The sequence below is a fragment of the Condylura cristata genome, unplaced genomic scaffold (genome assembly GCF_000260355.1).
Source record: "Condylura cristata isolate star-nosed mole 26May11 unplaced genomic scaffold, ConCri1.0 scaffold00046, whole genome shotgun sequence".
Classification (NCBI taxonomy): domain Eukaryota; kingdom Metazoa; phylum Chordata; class Mammalia; order Eulipotyphla; family Talpidae; genus Condylura; species Condylura cristata.
Window position 1 is genome coordinate 525,302 of NW_004567147.1, and position 16,920 is coordinate 542,221.

A 16,920-nucleotide genomic window follows, 5' to 3' on the forward strand; every position below is an offset into this window, starting at 1 on the left:
TGTGAAAAAATAAACAAGGATGTTTATAAACAAATTAAATAGAATACAGGCTCCTTCAATTGGTTGTTATAATGAGTCATGAGTCATGAAAACTGGATGCCCAGTGCATCTTGCCCCTCACTGTTGATGGTATTTGAGATTCTATCTCTTTGTATCTTTGCTGGCACATTGACTTAATTGACCATGAACATATAGCAGAATTGATATTCAGAGACCTCTCACGGTGGGTCTTAAGAAATCTTGCAACAACATTCAAGAGCTCTTAAACACTTATTCTTGGGATAGCCCCAAGAAACAAGATTCATTTGAAAAATAAATGAGTAACTTCCATTTATTTACCTGATTTCTTTTGATCTCTGCTGTCAGTGTATAGGGTGTGCAAAAGCAGCTGTGACCAAAAGGACTTCTTGCTGGAGCTTGGACTTACTTGTACTCATTGTTCACGATCCATCTACAAGTAATCTTTCAGTCTTTTGATGATATTTAAGGAATGGGCCACAGCCATGGCTATCCTGCCCAATATGTGATTTTTCTTTGTCTTCTTTATCCTAGACAGATGGGGCAGATTCAAAAGCTTCCACTTTATCTTCTCCAGGATGGCATCTCATTTCCCATAGATCTAGGACCTGATGTAGGACTCTACTGTACAAGTGCAGTATTTTCTATTATATACCTCTGGTTTTATAAGTGTTGTTGGGTATGGCTGCAGTACCAGGAGAGGGAAATGGGCCAGATATTAACCTTGAATTCACATACCATGAGGCCTCACTTCATCCTCTCTAATAGGAGAGCATTGATGATATTTTAGTTTTTGGAGTATCACTGTCAAGTGAGACCACATGTCAATATACCTTGAAAAATCTGGGACTATCCTTTTGCTGTGTATACAGTCAACTGTATGAATGGAGAACATTCTTTCTGTGAAGGAGTGAGGATAAATATTGTAAGTGAATGCTTGCCAGGGTGTTGAACATGTAGTAAACTACACACTGGGTTACTACACACTCAAGAAATGAGGTCCATAAATTGAGTGATGAAAACTGTTATTGGGGGAGACCTCTCTTGATTCTGACTGTGTATCTTAAACAGTATTCTTGGTAACTGTTCTCTGATTTTGACCCTACCACACCACGTTGCATTAGCAATCTCCATAACTTCCTGTGAATTAAGGCTTTTGGCTGTTCCTTTGAATTCCTTCTGTTATGGATTGTAAACTTATTATTTTAGTGGTTCAGTTCTCTCATATATCATCTAAGCTTGCGCACCTTTTTCTACCTCACGGTTAGCAGCAGTCCAGTTATATGGATTTCTACTCAATCTTCAGATGTGGTTTACAGATAAGAGTCACTTTTCCACCACTAGAACATTCCTAATGCCTTTGGTGAAAGGCATATTTTATTTAGATTCTCTTAGGAGAATAATATCATGATGGATTATCTGATCTCACATAATATATCCATTCCAACATTACCGCTTTTCCTTAGTTTCTTTATTCCTTTTCCTATACTCTGTTAACTATGGCATTTTATCATCAATGAGCGTGATACATTGATATTCCTAGACTTTAAAAACTAACACTACTGTAAATTGCCATCATCTACTGCTTGGAAATTCATTTTACCCCAGCTAGTGCATATTGCTAAAATTCCCATTTACTCATAATGTCAGTCTTTTCCAACTGAATAATTACTACTTTAAAATAAAATCATTGAAATAGAGTACCATAAAAGTGTTATTATTCAAATAAAATATGTTTATTTCAAGGACTACACAAATAGGCAGAAAAGCTTCCATTTTCCTATTACATGAGCAATATAGTAATATCTTAAATATGTTTTCACATAAAAGCATTTAATATCATAAAAAATCAAATATATAAAATGCTATTCTAAAAAAGTCAACATATGATTCCATGGCTAGTATCCTTTTGTTTCAACTTTCTCTTATATTACATGCAAAGTCATTCCTTGATACACTGGACTTCTTTTTCTTTTAACTTGTTCTGTATGTGACAAATATTATAATAAAGAAGTTGAAAAAAAGCATTGTTGCACATCCATATTTCCTTCTAACTATGATGTACCAGAAGGGTTTTCTAGGGTCTTCATGTCAAGATTTTTTTCTGATTATTCTATACAATGCCCCCTTTACCTCCTTGTTTCTCAAAGTATAGATCAGTGGATTTAGAACAGGGGTGACCACCGTGTACATGATAGCAACCACCCGTTCCTGGTCCATGGTGCTTCCTGAAGTAGGACGAGTGTAAGTGAAGAGAACAGGGGCATAAAAAAGAATAACTACCATAAAATGTGAAGCACAAGTGGACAGTGCCTTGTGAAGCATGCTGCAAGAACGGGTCTTGTAGCAGAGATAGGTGATAATGTAGAAATAGGAGAGAAGTGTTAGAGAGAATGAGCCTATGGCAATTGTCCCTGTGACAACATTGAGCAGCCACTGGTTGAGCTTGGTGCTCCCACAGGCCACATCTAGCAATGGCTTAATGTCACAATAGAAATGGTCAATATGATTAGAACCACAGAAGTTTAAACGTGAGGTCATAATGGCATGCAGCAAGGCATGAAAAAAGCCAAGAGTCCAGATCGTGACAGCCATCTGTGTACAGCGTTGATGACTCATGATGACAGTGTAATGAAGAGGTTTGCAGATAGCCACGAAGCGGTCCAAGGCCATCACGGCCAATAACATGGCCTCTGTGCTTCCCAGGAAATGGAAGAAATGCAGTTGTGTTATACATCCGAAGAAAGAAATTGCTTTGTGTGCAGAGAGGAAGTTCTCCAGCATTTTTGGCAGAGTCACTGTGGAGTAGGAGATATCTAGACAGGAGAGGTTTCCCAAGAAGAAATACATTGGTGAATAGAGTTTAGGATCAGAGGTGATAATAAGCAGGATGGCCCCATTCCCGGTCACATTGACAAAGTAGATGACAAGGAAAACCACGAAGAGCCAAGGTTCCAGCCATTGGATATCGGTCACTCCCAGCAGGATAAACTCAGGGGCTGAGGTTTGATTCTTCATCACTTAAAGAAAAAGACAAATCTATGGAAATGTGTTTCTAATGGACATAATTCCATCTAGCTCAATATTTTGCCATCTAGGCAAACAATATGTACAAGACAGTGTTGCCATTTTACATTGTTCCAAACTCAGTGGTGTTATGGTATTTAGACCATGAGAGAGCTGAATTCATTATGTCTAAGACTCAATCATTTTCCTTTTTTAGATTATTGTCAATAATTTCCTCTCTCTGGAGACTATAGAATGTTGATAACCTAGTACCTACCATCTTCTCTGACTTGAAGATCCATATTCTAACACAAAGTTACTTTCATCTTTGTAATTCAGCTCTAAAGCCAGATTTTCATTGGTAAAAGAAATTGAAGAAGACACAAAAAAATGGAAAGATATCTGCTGCTCATTGATTGGGAGAATTAGCTATTAAAATGACCATCCTACTGAAAACAATTTGCAGATTCAGTAATATTAAAATAAACACCTTTCAATGATATTCTTCAAAGAAATTGAACAAATAGTGATGAGATTCACATGGAGCCACAAAAATCTCTCAATGTGAAAGCCCTCCAATGGAGGTATCACACTCCCAGATTTCACAGTATAGTAGAAAGCCATAATATTTGTAAGTGCTTGGTACTGGAACAAAAACAGACACAGACAAATAAACCCACAGATTTATGGACCACTAATCTTCAAGAAAGGAGCAAAAGTTATGTAGTGGAACAAAGAAAGATTGTTCAATAAACGGTGCTGAGAAAACTGGGCAGCTACATGCAAAAGAAAGAAGCTGGATTAATGCCTCACACCATGCACATACACAAAAATATCCTCTCAAAATGGATTAAAAATGATATAAGACTTGAACCCATAAAATTTGTAAAAGAAAATATAAGCATAACCTCTGTAATATCTTCAAGGATACATCACCCAAAGGAAAGACAGTGAGGGAAAAGATAAACAGCTAGAATTACGTCAAATTTAAGAGCTTTTGTAGAGCAAAATCAACATTAACTAGAACAAAGAGATATCCTAGCTATTAGGAGAAAAATTTTGCCCACAATACTAATGATAAAGGACTGATTGCAAAGGTCTACAAAGGGCTGACAAAGTCAACAATAACAAAATAAACAACAAAGTCAAAAACAGCATAAGAGCTAAAAACACTTCTCCAAAGAGGAAATGTTAATGACCAACAGGCATATCGAAAAATGTTTAACATCACTTGTATTCAGGAAAATGCAATCAAAATTACTTGTATTCAGGAAAATGCAATGAGATACCATTTTACACCAGTGACAGTGGCACATATTAAAAAATGCAACAACAGTTGTTGGTGAGAATGTGGAGAAAAAGAAACTCTCCTACACTGCTGGTGGGGATTCAAATTGTTCCAATCACTATGGAAAGCTGTGGAGATTATTCCAAGCTGCTAAAAATGGAGCTTCCATATGATCCAGGAATTCCACTACTAGGTACCTACCCAGGGAACCAAAATAAACATTAATTCCGAAGGACACTTGCATCCCCCTGTTTTTTGCAACACTATTATAATAAGTTATGGAAACAAACCAGATGTCTCAAAATATACGACTGGGTCAAGAAGATGCAGTATATATACACACTGGAATATTATTACTTGGCAATCAAAAAGATAAACTCATGTCATTTGAAGAATGGAAGGGATCATGTTCGGTGAAATAAGCTAGAAAGAAAAAAAAATTACCATGTGGTAGGAGGAATGTATGGGGTCCAAGTAAGGGATCGGAAAAGGAAAATAGTAATTATATTCAAGTAAAAACCAAAATCAACAGGTGACTATAAACCAGAGACATTCTGCAGTGGGGGTGAGGGGATAGGATCAAAACAGGACTGAGAAGAGCACAAGGGACTATGGTGATGATGTGTGAGGAAATTGGTGGTGGGAATTTCACAGGGGCTAAATCAGAAATGATAAAGCATACACTAAATAAAAGTGAAGAATGATATAAAATATATAAAATAAAAATAAATAATAAAAGAAAAAGTCAATGTTTCTGATGAGTAAGAGATCATATTTTATTATGCTAACACAAATGCCTTAAGCATTTTCTTATTAATTTGTCTTTATAACATTGGGGTTATATGTTTATCCTTCCAAATGTGTGCACTCATATTGAACTGAATTCTTATTGAATTTAATTCATATTCAATTAAGTATTCCACATTATAAACCACCTGTGAGGTTTCAGTTAAGAAAGTAGACAAAGATAAGCTCATCAAAACCATAAAATAGAGGTGATAGTGTAATGGTTCTAGGACATTGGTGGTGGGTGGGTGAAGCATATGCATATCTTGAGGTATCAAGTTGTGCTCCCCAAATTAAAGAGCTTTGTGAATGAATGGTGAATGAAATTTGATTTAAAAGGAAAATGCCAGGATAATTTCCCTTTTATAATGAAAGTGGGACTGAGCTGCCTCTTACTGATCCCTCCCTGACTGACATTTCTGGAAACCCAGTGGCATCATACTGTGATAAAGAAGACCACATCAATCAGGTATATATGAAACCTTGTCATCCTATAACTGATGATGGGTTGTCTTCTCATTGCATTTATATTTTCTTAAAATAAGATGCTTGACATGAGGTCAATTTATTGAAATATATTTTCTTTCCCCTCATATAATCTGTTCATGAGACTGTTTCATGTGCACATGAAAGAATATGTTTGGTTGTTTGGTGTCCAAGAGCTCTGAATGTCTAAGTCCTTATGATTAAGTATTTCATTGAAGGCAATTATTTTCATACTCATTTTTTCTGGCATTTTAAGTATATAAAATTTAATGTCAGTTTTATTTTCTTGCTGCATTTACCCCCCAACCATTAGATGATGTCTCTGTAGTTTTATCTGCTAGTAATATGAACTCTTAATAACAAATGGATGGACATTTATGTTCCTGTGCTAAGTAAAATAAGTCAGAGAGCGAAAGATAAATAGCAGGTGGTTTTGCTTACAAGGAATGTATGTAAACAAAATAAACAAAAGGGCAAAGAATTCTTATATTTAGAAAAACATGCAGGTTATCAGAGTTCAAAGTGGATGGAAGGTGTGTTTTGAGGAAATGCACATGGTACTGGTGAGGAGACTGTGGTGGTGGCTGTGGTGAGATATATACACACATCAAGGTATGAGACTGTCTTTTATGAAACTTAGATAGTTTTATAAACTATTGGGAAAGAAACAGGGCCTGACTAGTGGCCTAGTGATTTAGTCTAAGGCTATCACCACGGTGGCCTATATTAGATCCCTTGACATGAAGCCAACCCACAGATGGCACCTCTGTCAGGTTTCACGCACTGCTCCCCTTAGAAGTACATTTCAGTTAATCTGTCTCTTCTGGCTCTTGTGAATTTATGTGTTGCACCTGTAGCCTACACCATATTACTTCCATGCAGGGGGAAAAAAAAAAAAGCAATGAGGAGGAAATCAATAAATATTTAAAAAGTGTTTCTAATTACATCTTTTATAACAGAATCTTTTGCGTATAGTATCTGCATTTTCCCATTTTCTCCAGATTTGATTCTCAGCTATCACTAGATGAATTTAGCAATATCTCTTTATTTTGTCCACTACTGACCCTTGAAATATCTATGACTTCAGTCTCATTAAAATCTTCTCTTCTTTCATGACCTATTTTCCTTAAAATCAGCATTCATTTCTCCTGCTTTAAACTACTGTCTTGTAGTAGGGAGTATTCTACCTCTAATGGAATTTACCTTCTTCAATTCTGGTTTTGTTAATGTGAACCTGGAGGTCATGTTGTCCTTCAGAATCCCAGAAGTCTATCTGCCTTATGTCATTTTCCCCCAGAATGGTTAAGAATTTTAAGCTACTCTCATTTAAAAGACATATTTTCTCTGCTTACCCTTTATTTCCATAAAATAAGATGTTTGTTTTGTATTAAAATTATGGACTAATTTTATCTTCGTTGCAGAATTGAAGTAATACTGTTTTCTTCAGGTAATGTTATAACTCCGAGCAATTATCAATTAGTTTATTATAAATTTTAATATTTGACATTTGTTTGCAAAGGCCTTATAACTTTTGATTGCTTTCACTTCATTATTTGCTAGAAAACTGACATTAATTACTTCAGACTCACTAACAAAATCATATATTATTTTGTGAAACAATTTTCCACTTTTTCCACTCATTTATGGCCATAGCTCTTTTATACTGTGAGAGAAGAAGCAAGGGTGTGTGGGAGAGTTACAGGATGGAGGTGCGGAGAGAATAAGAACTGTAGAAAACTGAAAAAATTTGCAGGGATTAGGATGCTCCTAGAAAAGTCGACTTACTCAAGACTTGGTAAATTCCTGAGAGTTGAAGAAAGTGGTTTAATATGAATGAGAAAAGGAGTAGACTAGCTAGTGTAAACTTATAAAGAGTCCAGGAGATTCTAGGCTGTGTAGCTAGAGGAAATTTTGAGAATTTATCTTACTTCTACTACACTTCCACTAAGGGCTGATGTTTAATGTTTTAGAGTAGCTTCCTTTGACAATCAAGTACATCTTTTTTCACATAGAAAATTACCCTTCCCATCTGGAAACAACCCAAATGCCCAAAGCTAGATGATTGGATCAAGAAGATGTGCTATATATGCATGTATGTATATGTATGTATGTATTTGTGTGTGTATATATATACACACACATATATATATATACACACACATATGTATATATATACACACACATATATACATGCACACATATACATATGTATATACATGTGTATATATATAATAGAATACTACTCAGCAATCAAAAAGAATCTCAGGCCACTCACAGCAACATGGAGCTGAAAGGGATTATGCACAGTGAAATAAGTCAGAAGGAAACAGAAAAATGTTGAACGGTTTTACTTATAGGAGGAATTTAAGAGAACCCAATAAGACTTAGGGGGAAAAAGTGTATTGCTGTTATGATGCAGCACACAACACCACAAAACAAAAACAAACAATTATAAACAAGAGAGATTCTACAGGGGAGGGGGTTAGAGAGGGATCAGAAGTGGGGAGGAATGTGGGGGACTATGGTGATGATAGGTGGGGGTAGTAAACACTTGTAAAATAAGCAATGATGTAAATAGACATATAAATAAAAAAACCTAATACAAATATAAAAATAATTATGCTTGTAAAATATTACTCTTTGTAAAAGTAAAATCAGCATTCATGAACAGTATAAGTGATATATTCACTATTTGTCATTGTAGTTCTGTGACTGACTACACAAAATTGTACCATAAATTCATCTTGGAAAAATACATTTTTCTTACTATTTAAACACAATTAATAATCAGACTAATTTGTAGTAAGTGATTCATTTAGCTAGAATTTCACTATTTAGATATTATATATTTCCTTTAAAGAATGTCCAGCATTATTGAATTGAGGATGAAACATGGCAATAAATGCGGAGGAAGTAAATAGCCTTCACAATCCACACGTAATGAAGAGTCCATCATAAGATAAGAAATTATTCTAAAGCTGTGAATTTAATTTTAATAGTAAAAATAAGATAGAAAATATTGATAATTCCCAGACTTTCTCTTATGTTATCTTCTTACCTGAGTTTTGTGTTCAGATTCACAGCTATAAAAACTTATCAGATTTACAATCCCAGTGGTTAAAACTAGTAGAAAAATAATTCAAGTGATAGCTCATATTTGAGTTGCAAAATACACTCTTCATCTTCAAGTTTTTTTTCCTTTCTTGTTTCTTCCTGCCTTTTAATGAACTATAGCTCTTTAACTATGAAAACCCTGAGAGAGAGTATCCCAAGAGTGCTGAGGAGACTTGTTGCTAAAATAATGGGATATCTTTTCACATCTGCAAAATGAGGACATTCCCCTTGTGAATTTCTTATCTTGATTTCTATCCACAGTACAATTTTCTTTCCATACCGCATTTTGCCTTAGTTTGGTTATCATGGCCAACAAATATTAAAGTTCTCATGCATTTTCATTTTCTTATCTTTGTTACTTCTATGGAAAATAATCTGTATATATTATTTGTGTATAATAATAATGTATAAAGTGAAAAAATAATTTCACAAGGAATATTAAGATGTGAGGACTAGTCACATCCCATTGATCAGTAAATAGGATTAAAGAGTGGTAGTATTTTGTCCCTTATTTTTTACCCTTTTAAAACTCACTCTCCTTTGGTAAAGCATTGAGATTATTTTCTTAGTTATGGGAACCAAAGATCATGTGTTTCTTTGGCAAATTTGTTGGTAATGTAGACTTGCCCAACCCTTATGAAAAGAGCATTCAGGGTCCTCACACAAGTAAAAATAGACACAAAGGAAACAAAGACACTAATTTTGAGGAAACCTGTATCCTATGTTTATAGCAGCAGTACTTATAATAGTCAGGAAATGGAAACAAACTAATTGCCTCCGATGAGTAGATAAGATGTTATATATAAAGATTGGAATACTATTCAGTGATCAAAATGGGTAAACTCATGCCATTTTCAGCAACATGGGTTATTAGTTGAATAATAGCTAGAAGGGATTATTCTAAGTGAAGTTAGCCATGGAGAGAATGATAAATACCACTTTCACTTGTAAGTGGAATCTAGAGAAACTGAACAGAGTCTCAGACAAAAACTAATTATAAGATTGAGATTGAAAGCAGACTATGAACCTGAAAGGAGGGGAGAGGTAGAGAGAGGGAGATTGGGAGGTTAATAATGGGGGTTTAGGGAAGAAGAGCGCAATAGACTGTGATGGACTGTTGTGGGCATTTTGCTCTTGGGAAATTAAGGTGATTACACCTGAGGGGAAAAATCCAATATTGTGAAAATATACACAAGGATGAATCAAAACAAATAAGATAAAAAACAGGCTCCATCAATTGGTTGTTATAATGAGTCACACGTTAGTGTGGTAACACCTTATGAAAGCTGGATGCCCAATGGACCATGTCCCCACTGTTGATGGTCTGTGGGATTTTATGTCTTTGTATCTTTTCTGGCACATTGACTTATTCAACCATGAGAAAATAGTAGAATTTATGTTCTGGGACTGCTGAGGGTAGATCTTAAGAAACTTTACAAAAACTTTCAAGATCTCTTAAGACAATCATTGTGGAAATAAGATTATATTTTCAAAATCAACAGGGCATTTACTGTTTACCTGATTTATTTTTGAATTGTGCTGTTAGGTGTGTCAGGGCAGCTGTGACAAAGACTATTACTTGTCTGAGCTTGGGATGGTTTGTCCTCATTTGTCCAGGATCCTTCAACATCTGCAAATAATCTTTCAGTCTTTAGATGATATTCAAGGCTGGGCTATAGTCATGGTTATACCACCCAATATTGGTATTGCTTTGTTTTCATTATCCTAGACAGATTCAAAGTCTTCCACTTTATCTCCCCCAACATGACATCTCATTTTCTATAGATCAAGGACTTGATGTAGGACTCTACTCTTCAAGGAGAGTATTTCCAATTATACATCTAGTGTTTGGGAAGTGATATTGGATAGGACTGTAGAAGCAGAAGAGGCTATTTGTCCAGACATTAATCTTTATTTTCTTGTCACCAGGCCTCTAGTCATCTACTCTAACAGAACCTTGATGATGTTTTAGTTTTTGGAGGATCACTCTCAAGTGAGACCAGATATCATAGATCTTGGAATCTCTGCAGTATCATTTTGCTGTGCGTACATTCAACTGTATAAATGGAGAGCATTCTTTTTGTGATGAAAGAAATGTTGTGTGTCATGTTGTGTGTCACTTTTTCTTAGTGAATATTACTCATATTCAGGCAATAAGGCCTATAAATTGAGTGATGGATTATTCCATTTATTGGGGGGAGACCTCTCAATTCTGACTGCATATCTGAAGCAGTACTCTTGTTAACTGCTCTGATTTTGACCTAGGAAACCACGTTGAATTAGCCATCTCCATACCACTCTGTGAGTCTGTATTCCCTCTGTAATGGAGTTAGTGGTTCAGTTCTATTATTTATCATCTAAGCTTGAGTTCATTTTTCTGCCTCACTGTTAGCAGTCCAGTTACGTGTCTATCTACAAACTTCCTTCCTGTTATAAAGAAAAGAGTCACTGTTGGACTTATGCACAATTTTTAGTTCTCTTCAACTAGAACACCCCAAATGCCATTGGTGAATGGCATATTTTATCAGATTCTTTCAGGAGAATAATCTCATGATGGATTACCTGACTTCACATAACATAGCCAATCCAACATTACCATTTTCCTTAGTTTCGTTTTTCATTTTCCTATAGTATATTTTTCAAGGCATTTTATGATTAATTAGCATTGAGACTTTTACAATCCATTGTGCAAGACTGCTTCAGAATTTATGTTCCCCAGTTAATGGGTATTGTTTAAAAAATTCCCTTTGACACATACATGAGCAGTCTTTTCCAGTTGAATAATTGCTACTTAAAAGTGAAATTCTCAAATCATAATACCATAAAAGCTTTATTGTTCACATAAAATATGTTCACTTAGAGACCACACAAATAGGCATAAAAACTTCCAACTTTCCAATACATGAGTAATATAGTAGTATCTCTCTATATGTTTTCATATAAAAAAAAAACTTCTAAAATTCACAAAAAATCAAACATATCAGCTGATATCCCCAAAGAAATTCTACATTAGATTCCATGGCTAGTGTCCTTTTTGTTCATTTTTCTATTATATTACATGCAAACTCATTGCTTAATATACTGGACTGTTTCTTACCTTTTAGTTTTCCTTTAACTTGTTCTCTATGTTAGAAATACTATATTAAAGCATTTGAGAAGCAGCATAATTACACATCTCATGTTTCTCATTATCTGTTATGTTTCAGAAGGGCTTTTGAGATTTCTTCAAGTCAGAGTTTTTTTCCTGATTATCCTACTCAATGCCTCTTTTACCTCCTTGTTTCTCAAAGTATAGATCAGTGGATTTAGAACAGGGGTAACCACTGTGTACATGATAGCAACCACCCGTTCCTGGTCCATGGAGCTTCCTGATGTAGGACGAGTGTAAGTGAATATAACTGGGGCATATAAAAGAATAACTACCATAAAGTGTGATGCACAAGTGGACAGTGCCTTCTGAAGCACGCTGCAAGAACGAGTCTTGTAGAAGAGATAGGTGATAATGTAGAAATAGGAGAGAAGTGTTAGAAAAAATGAACCCATGGCAATTGTCCCTGTGACAACATTGAGCAGCCACTGGTTGAGCTCGGTGCTCCCACAGGCCAGATCCAGCAATGGCTTAATGTCACAATAGAAATGGTGAATATGATTAGAACCACAGAAGTTCAAACGTGATGTCATAATGGCGTGCAGCAGGGCGTGGAAAAAGCCAAGAGTCCAGAGAGTGACAGCCATCTGTGTACAGCGTTGACGACTCATGATGACAGTGTAATGAAGAGGTTTGCAGATAGCCACGAAGCGGTCCAAGGCCATCACGGCCAATAACATGGCCTCTGTGCTACCCAAGAAATGGAAGAAATGCAGTTGAGTTATACATCCGAAGAAAGAAATTGCTTTGTGTGCAGAGAGGAAGTTCTCCAGCATTTTTGGCAAAGTCACTGTGGAATAGGAGATATCCAGACAGGAGAGGTTCCCCAGGAAGAAATACATTGGTGAATGGAGTTTAGGATCAGAGATGGTTACCAGCAAGATGGCCCCATTCCCAGTCAAGTTAAGAAAGTAGATGACAAGGAAAACCACGAAGAGCAAAGGCTCCAGCCATTGGATATCGGTCACTCCCAGGAGGATAAACTCAGTGGCTGAGGTTTGATTTTTCATCACTTAAAGAAAAAAAAGACAAATAGTCTTTGGAAGTGTGTTTCTAATGGGCATCATTCCTTCCAGCCGAGTATTTTACCATCTAGATTAATAGTGTGTGACAGCAGAGTTTTGCCATTTTAACTAGGTCCAAACTCAGTTATTGTACGGTATTTGGACCATGAGTCAGCCAAATTCATATGGCCAGGACTCAATCACTTTTTTCCTTATTAGATTATTGTCAAAATTTCCTTTCCCTGGGGATTAATAGAATGTTGCTAAGCTAGAATCTACCATTTCTTTGACTATGAATACCTACATTCTAACACAAATTTCTTTTCATCTTCTTAAATCAGCTTTACAAGTCAATTTTTTGATAATAAATAGTATTTTATTATCTTAACACAAAATTTTTATTATTAATTATACTTTTATTTTAAAATTATTAATTATATAATACATAATCAATTATATAATTATTAATTATATTTAATTTTTTATTAATTAGTCATTTATATGGGGGAACCTTTTCACTCCTCCAAATATGTACATCCATAATAGGTCAAAATTTTAAGTACCCCACGCACTGCTATTAATTTATGTAGTACAAACCATCTGTAGTGTTTTCACCTAAGAAAATAGACAAGATAAGCTCATCAAAATAGTAAAGTAGAGGTGATAGTGTAATGGCTCCAGGACCTTGACAGTGGGTGAGTGAAAAATATGCATATCTTGAAGTGTCAAGTGTACTCCCCAAGTTAAATAGTTTTCAATGAATGGTGAATGAAAATGTTATTAAAAAGGAAAATGGCAGTAATAATTTACCTTCATTTTATAATGGAAGTGGGACTAAGCTGCCTCTTACATATGCCTTCCTCCCTGAATCACATCTCTGGAAATCATCAATCAGATATTAGCGTGGGATATCTTCTCATAGCATGAACATTTAAGTTTTTTTTAAAATTTAGATAAGATGCTTGACATGAGGTCAATTGATATACTTGTCAAAACATATTTTCTTCCCCAGCATATGATCTGTTTATAAGAATATTTCACGAGCACTTGAAAGAATCTGTTTAGTTGTTTGGAGAATAAAAGTTCTGTATATGTCTAAATCCTTATGATTCAGTATTTCATTGAAGGCAATTATTTTCTCTTTTAGTATGGACTTGTGTTGGGTATATAAATATTAATAGTTACATTTGCACAACGTACCTTTTTTCGAAGATTTTTGTTTTAGTTTTTATTTATGCATATAAAACTGGGGGTGCAGTTGTGGTGAGAAGATTCACCAGAGACAGAGTGGGGAGCAAAACAGGCAGACTGATGAAGTACACTGCCGAGGGGAGCAGCGGGTGAGACAGGACAGGTCTGTTGTGCCATGTGGGTCACCTCCCTAGCTGAAAATTGAACTCCCACTGAAGGGGCTGCTTTGCAGTGCTGCCTCCAACCTGCTTTGCCACCATGGAGCGCCACAACAGTACTTCTTGTTTTACCTTTTCTGGCTTTTGTTTTTCAAATAACCAAAAACGTCTTTCAAGTGCTCCTGAAGCATTCTTACGAACAGATTATATGTTGAGAAAGAAAATGTGATTTAATAAATATATAACTTGACCACATGTCAAACACCTTATCTTACTGAGATAATATAAATGCTCACACTATAGGAAGACAACCCATCATCAGCTATAGGATGATAAAATTTCATATATACCTCTGGCTAATATCTGATAGATGTGGTCTTCTCTATCACAGTATGACACCATTAGGTTTCAAGAGATGTCAGGGAAGGATCAGTAAGAGACTGCTCCCCTTAGCAGTGTATTTCAGTAAAAAAAATGCCTGCTTTGTTTTTAGTGAATCCTCTCATCTTCTGTGCCTCTGGGCTTTACTCCAGTTCTTTCATGCAAAAAAGAAAAAAGCATTGGGAAGAAAATCAATAAGCATTTTATTAAAAATAAGTATTTCTTATTTTCAAAAAGTACTTCTTTTATGACAAATGTATTTGCTTTTAGTTTCTGTATTTTTCAATTTTCTAGATATCCAAATTTAACTCTCAGCTATCATTAGATGAGTTTAGCATTTCTCCTTATTTTGACTACTATTGACACTCCCTTGAAATACTTATGCCTTCAGTCTCATTGAAATCTTCTTTTCTTCTATGGCCTATTTTTCTTTAATCTAGCATTCATTTTTTCCTGAAATTTTATTCTTATAACAGAGAATGTTCTACTTGAATGGATTTTGCATTTTTCATTTCTGATTTCATTAATGTAATCCTGAGGTCATATTGCCCTTCAGAATCCCAGAAGTCTACCAGCTCTATGTCATTTTTCTCCAGAGTGATCAATAATTTTAAGCTACTTTTATTTAAAAAACATGTTATTTCTTACCCTTTATTTCCACAAAAATATCTGTTTTGTATTAAAAGCATGCACTGATAGCTTATTTGCAGAATTGGAGTAATACTGTTTTCTTCAGATAATATTAAAACTCTTGAAAAACATAAATTAGTTTAGTTTATTAGTTTATTATTATTATTATTAGTTTAAACATTTAGTTTTAACATTTAGTTTATTAGTTTATTATTAGTTTATTACAATAAGTTTTAATATTTGACATAAGTTGTTGCTTACTGAAAAATCTAGTAACTTTTGAGTTGCTTTCATTTTGTTATATGCTAGGTATCTGATATTATTTACTTCAGGTAAACCAACAAAATCAGACATTATTTTAAAAACTAATAGCTCTTCCATATGTGAAGGAAGAAGAAAGATTTGTGGGAAAGTTACAAGAGTGGGAGACACTGATTAAACAATAATAACTTTAAGGAAATCCAAAGAAAGTTACAGGAATTGGGATATGCCAATAAAAGGGGATTTATTTAAGACTTTGTAAATTTTGAGGGAAGAAAAAAATGGCTTTAATGACATAAATAGCAGTAAATTAATGAGGGCACACTTATGGGGTCCCATGAGATGCTAAGCTGTATAGCTGGAGGAAATTTTGAGAATTTATATTACTTGTACTACCCCTCCAGTAAGGGCTGACATTAAACACTTCAGAGTATTTTTTTGACAATAAAGTACATTTTTCATATAAATAATTAGCCTCCCTGAAAGAAAAATCAGCACTCATTAACAGTACAAACGATATGTCCACTATCATACCCACTATTGTATTCTGTGACTGACTCCACAAAATTGTACTAGAACTTCATCTTAGAAAAAGAAACTTCTCTTAACATTTGAGGGGGATTAGCAATCACATTAATTTGTAGTAAATGACTCATTTAGCTAGAATTTCAATATTTACATATTACACATTTCCTTTAAAGAATGTCTAGACATCCAACAATATTGAATTGAGGATGAAACAAGGCAACGCGTGTGTAGGAAGTAAAGAATTTTCACAATCCACAGCAGGATGAGGAGTCCATTGTAAGATAAGAAATAATTCTAAATCGATGCATTGAGCTTTAATAGTAACAAGAAGAGAGAAAATATTGGTTATTCTCAGGCTTTCTCTTATTTTACCCTCTTACCTGAGTTTTGTGTTCAGATTCACAGTTACAAAATGCTTTCAGTTTACACTCCCATTGATTAATAAAAGTAGAATAATATTTCAAGTAATAGTTCATATTGGAGTTGCAAAATACACTCTTCATCTTCAGAAAGAGTTTCCTCTCCTGATTCTTCTTGCTTTTTATGAACTATAGCCCTTTAGATACAAAAATCCTGAGAGAGAGTGTGTCTCTTGAGTCTGGGGAAACTTATTAAAGTAAACAGAATATCTTTCCATATCTGCAAAATGAGGACATTCCCCTTGTGAATTTCCTACCTTGAGTTCTAGATGCTGTGTAAATTTCCTTTCCATACCACATTTTGTCTTATTTTCAGAATCATGCTTACAACAAACATGAAAATCTGCATACATTTTAATTTACTTACTTTTGGTATTTCCCTGGAAAATGATCTGACATATAAAGTAGAAAAAGATTCAGAAGGAAAATTAATGTGTGAGGACTAGTCACCTACCAGTGGTCAGCATAGAAGGATGATGAATATGTTAAACAATCACTTATG

At 34.8% G+C, this 16,920-nt stretch overlaps 2 protein-coding genes across 2 annotated transcripts; both read right to left on the reverse strand.

Annotated features, from left to right (window-relative positions):
• Positions 1-2,109: 2,109 nt before the first annotated feature.
• On the reverse strand, positions 2,110-3,036 carry LOC101632008 (olfactory receptor 12D2-like). Its single transcript, XM_004694753.1, has one exon. It carries the CDS (start codon positions 3,034-3,036, stop codon positions 2,110-2,112), a length of 927 nt encoding a protein of 308 aa, XP_004694810.1.
• Positions 3,037-11,923: 8,887 nt separating this feature from the next.
• Positions 11,924-12,856, reverse strand: LOC101625672 (olfactory receptor 12D2-like). Its single transcript, XM_004694729.1, has one exon. The coding sequence runs from the start codon at positions 12,854-12,856 to the stop codon at positions 11,924-11,926; it is 933 nt and encodes a 310-aa protein (XP_004694786.1).
• Positions 12,857-16,920: the final 4,064 nt, after the last annotated feature.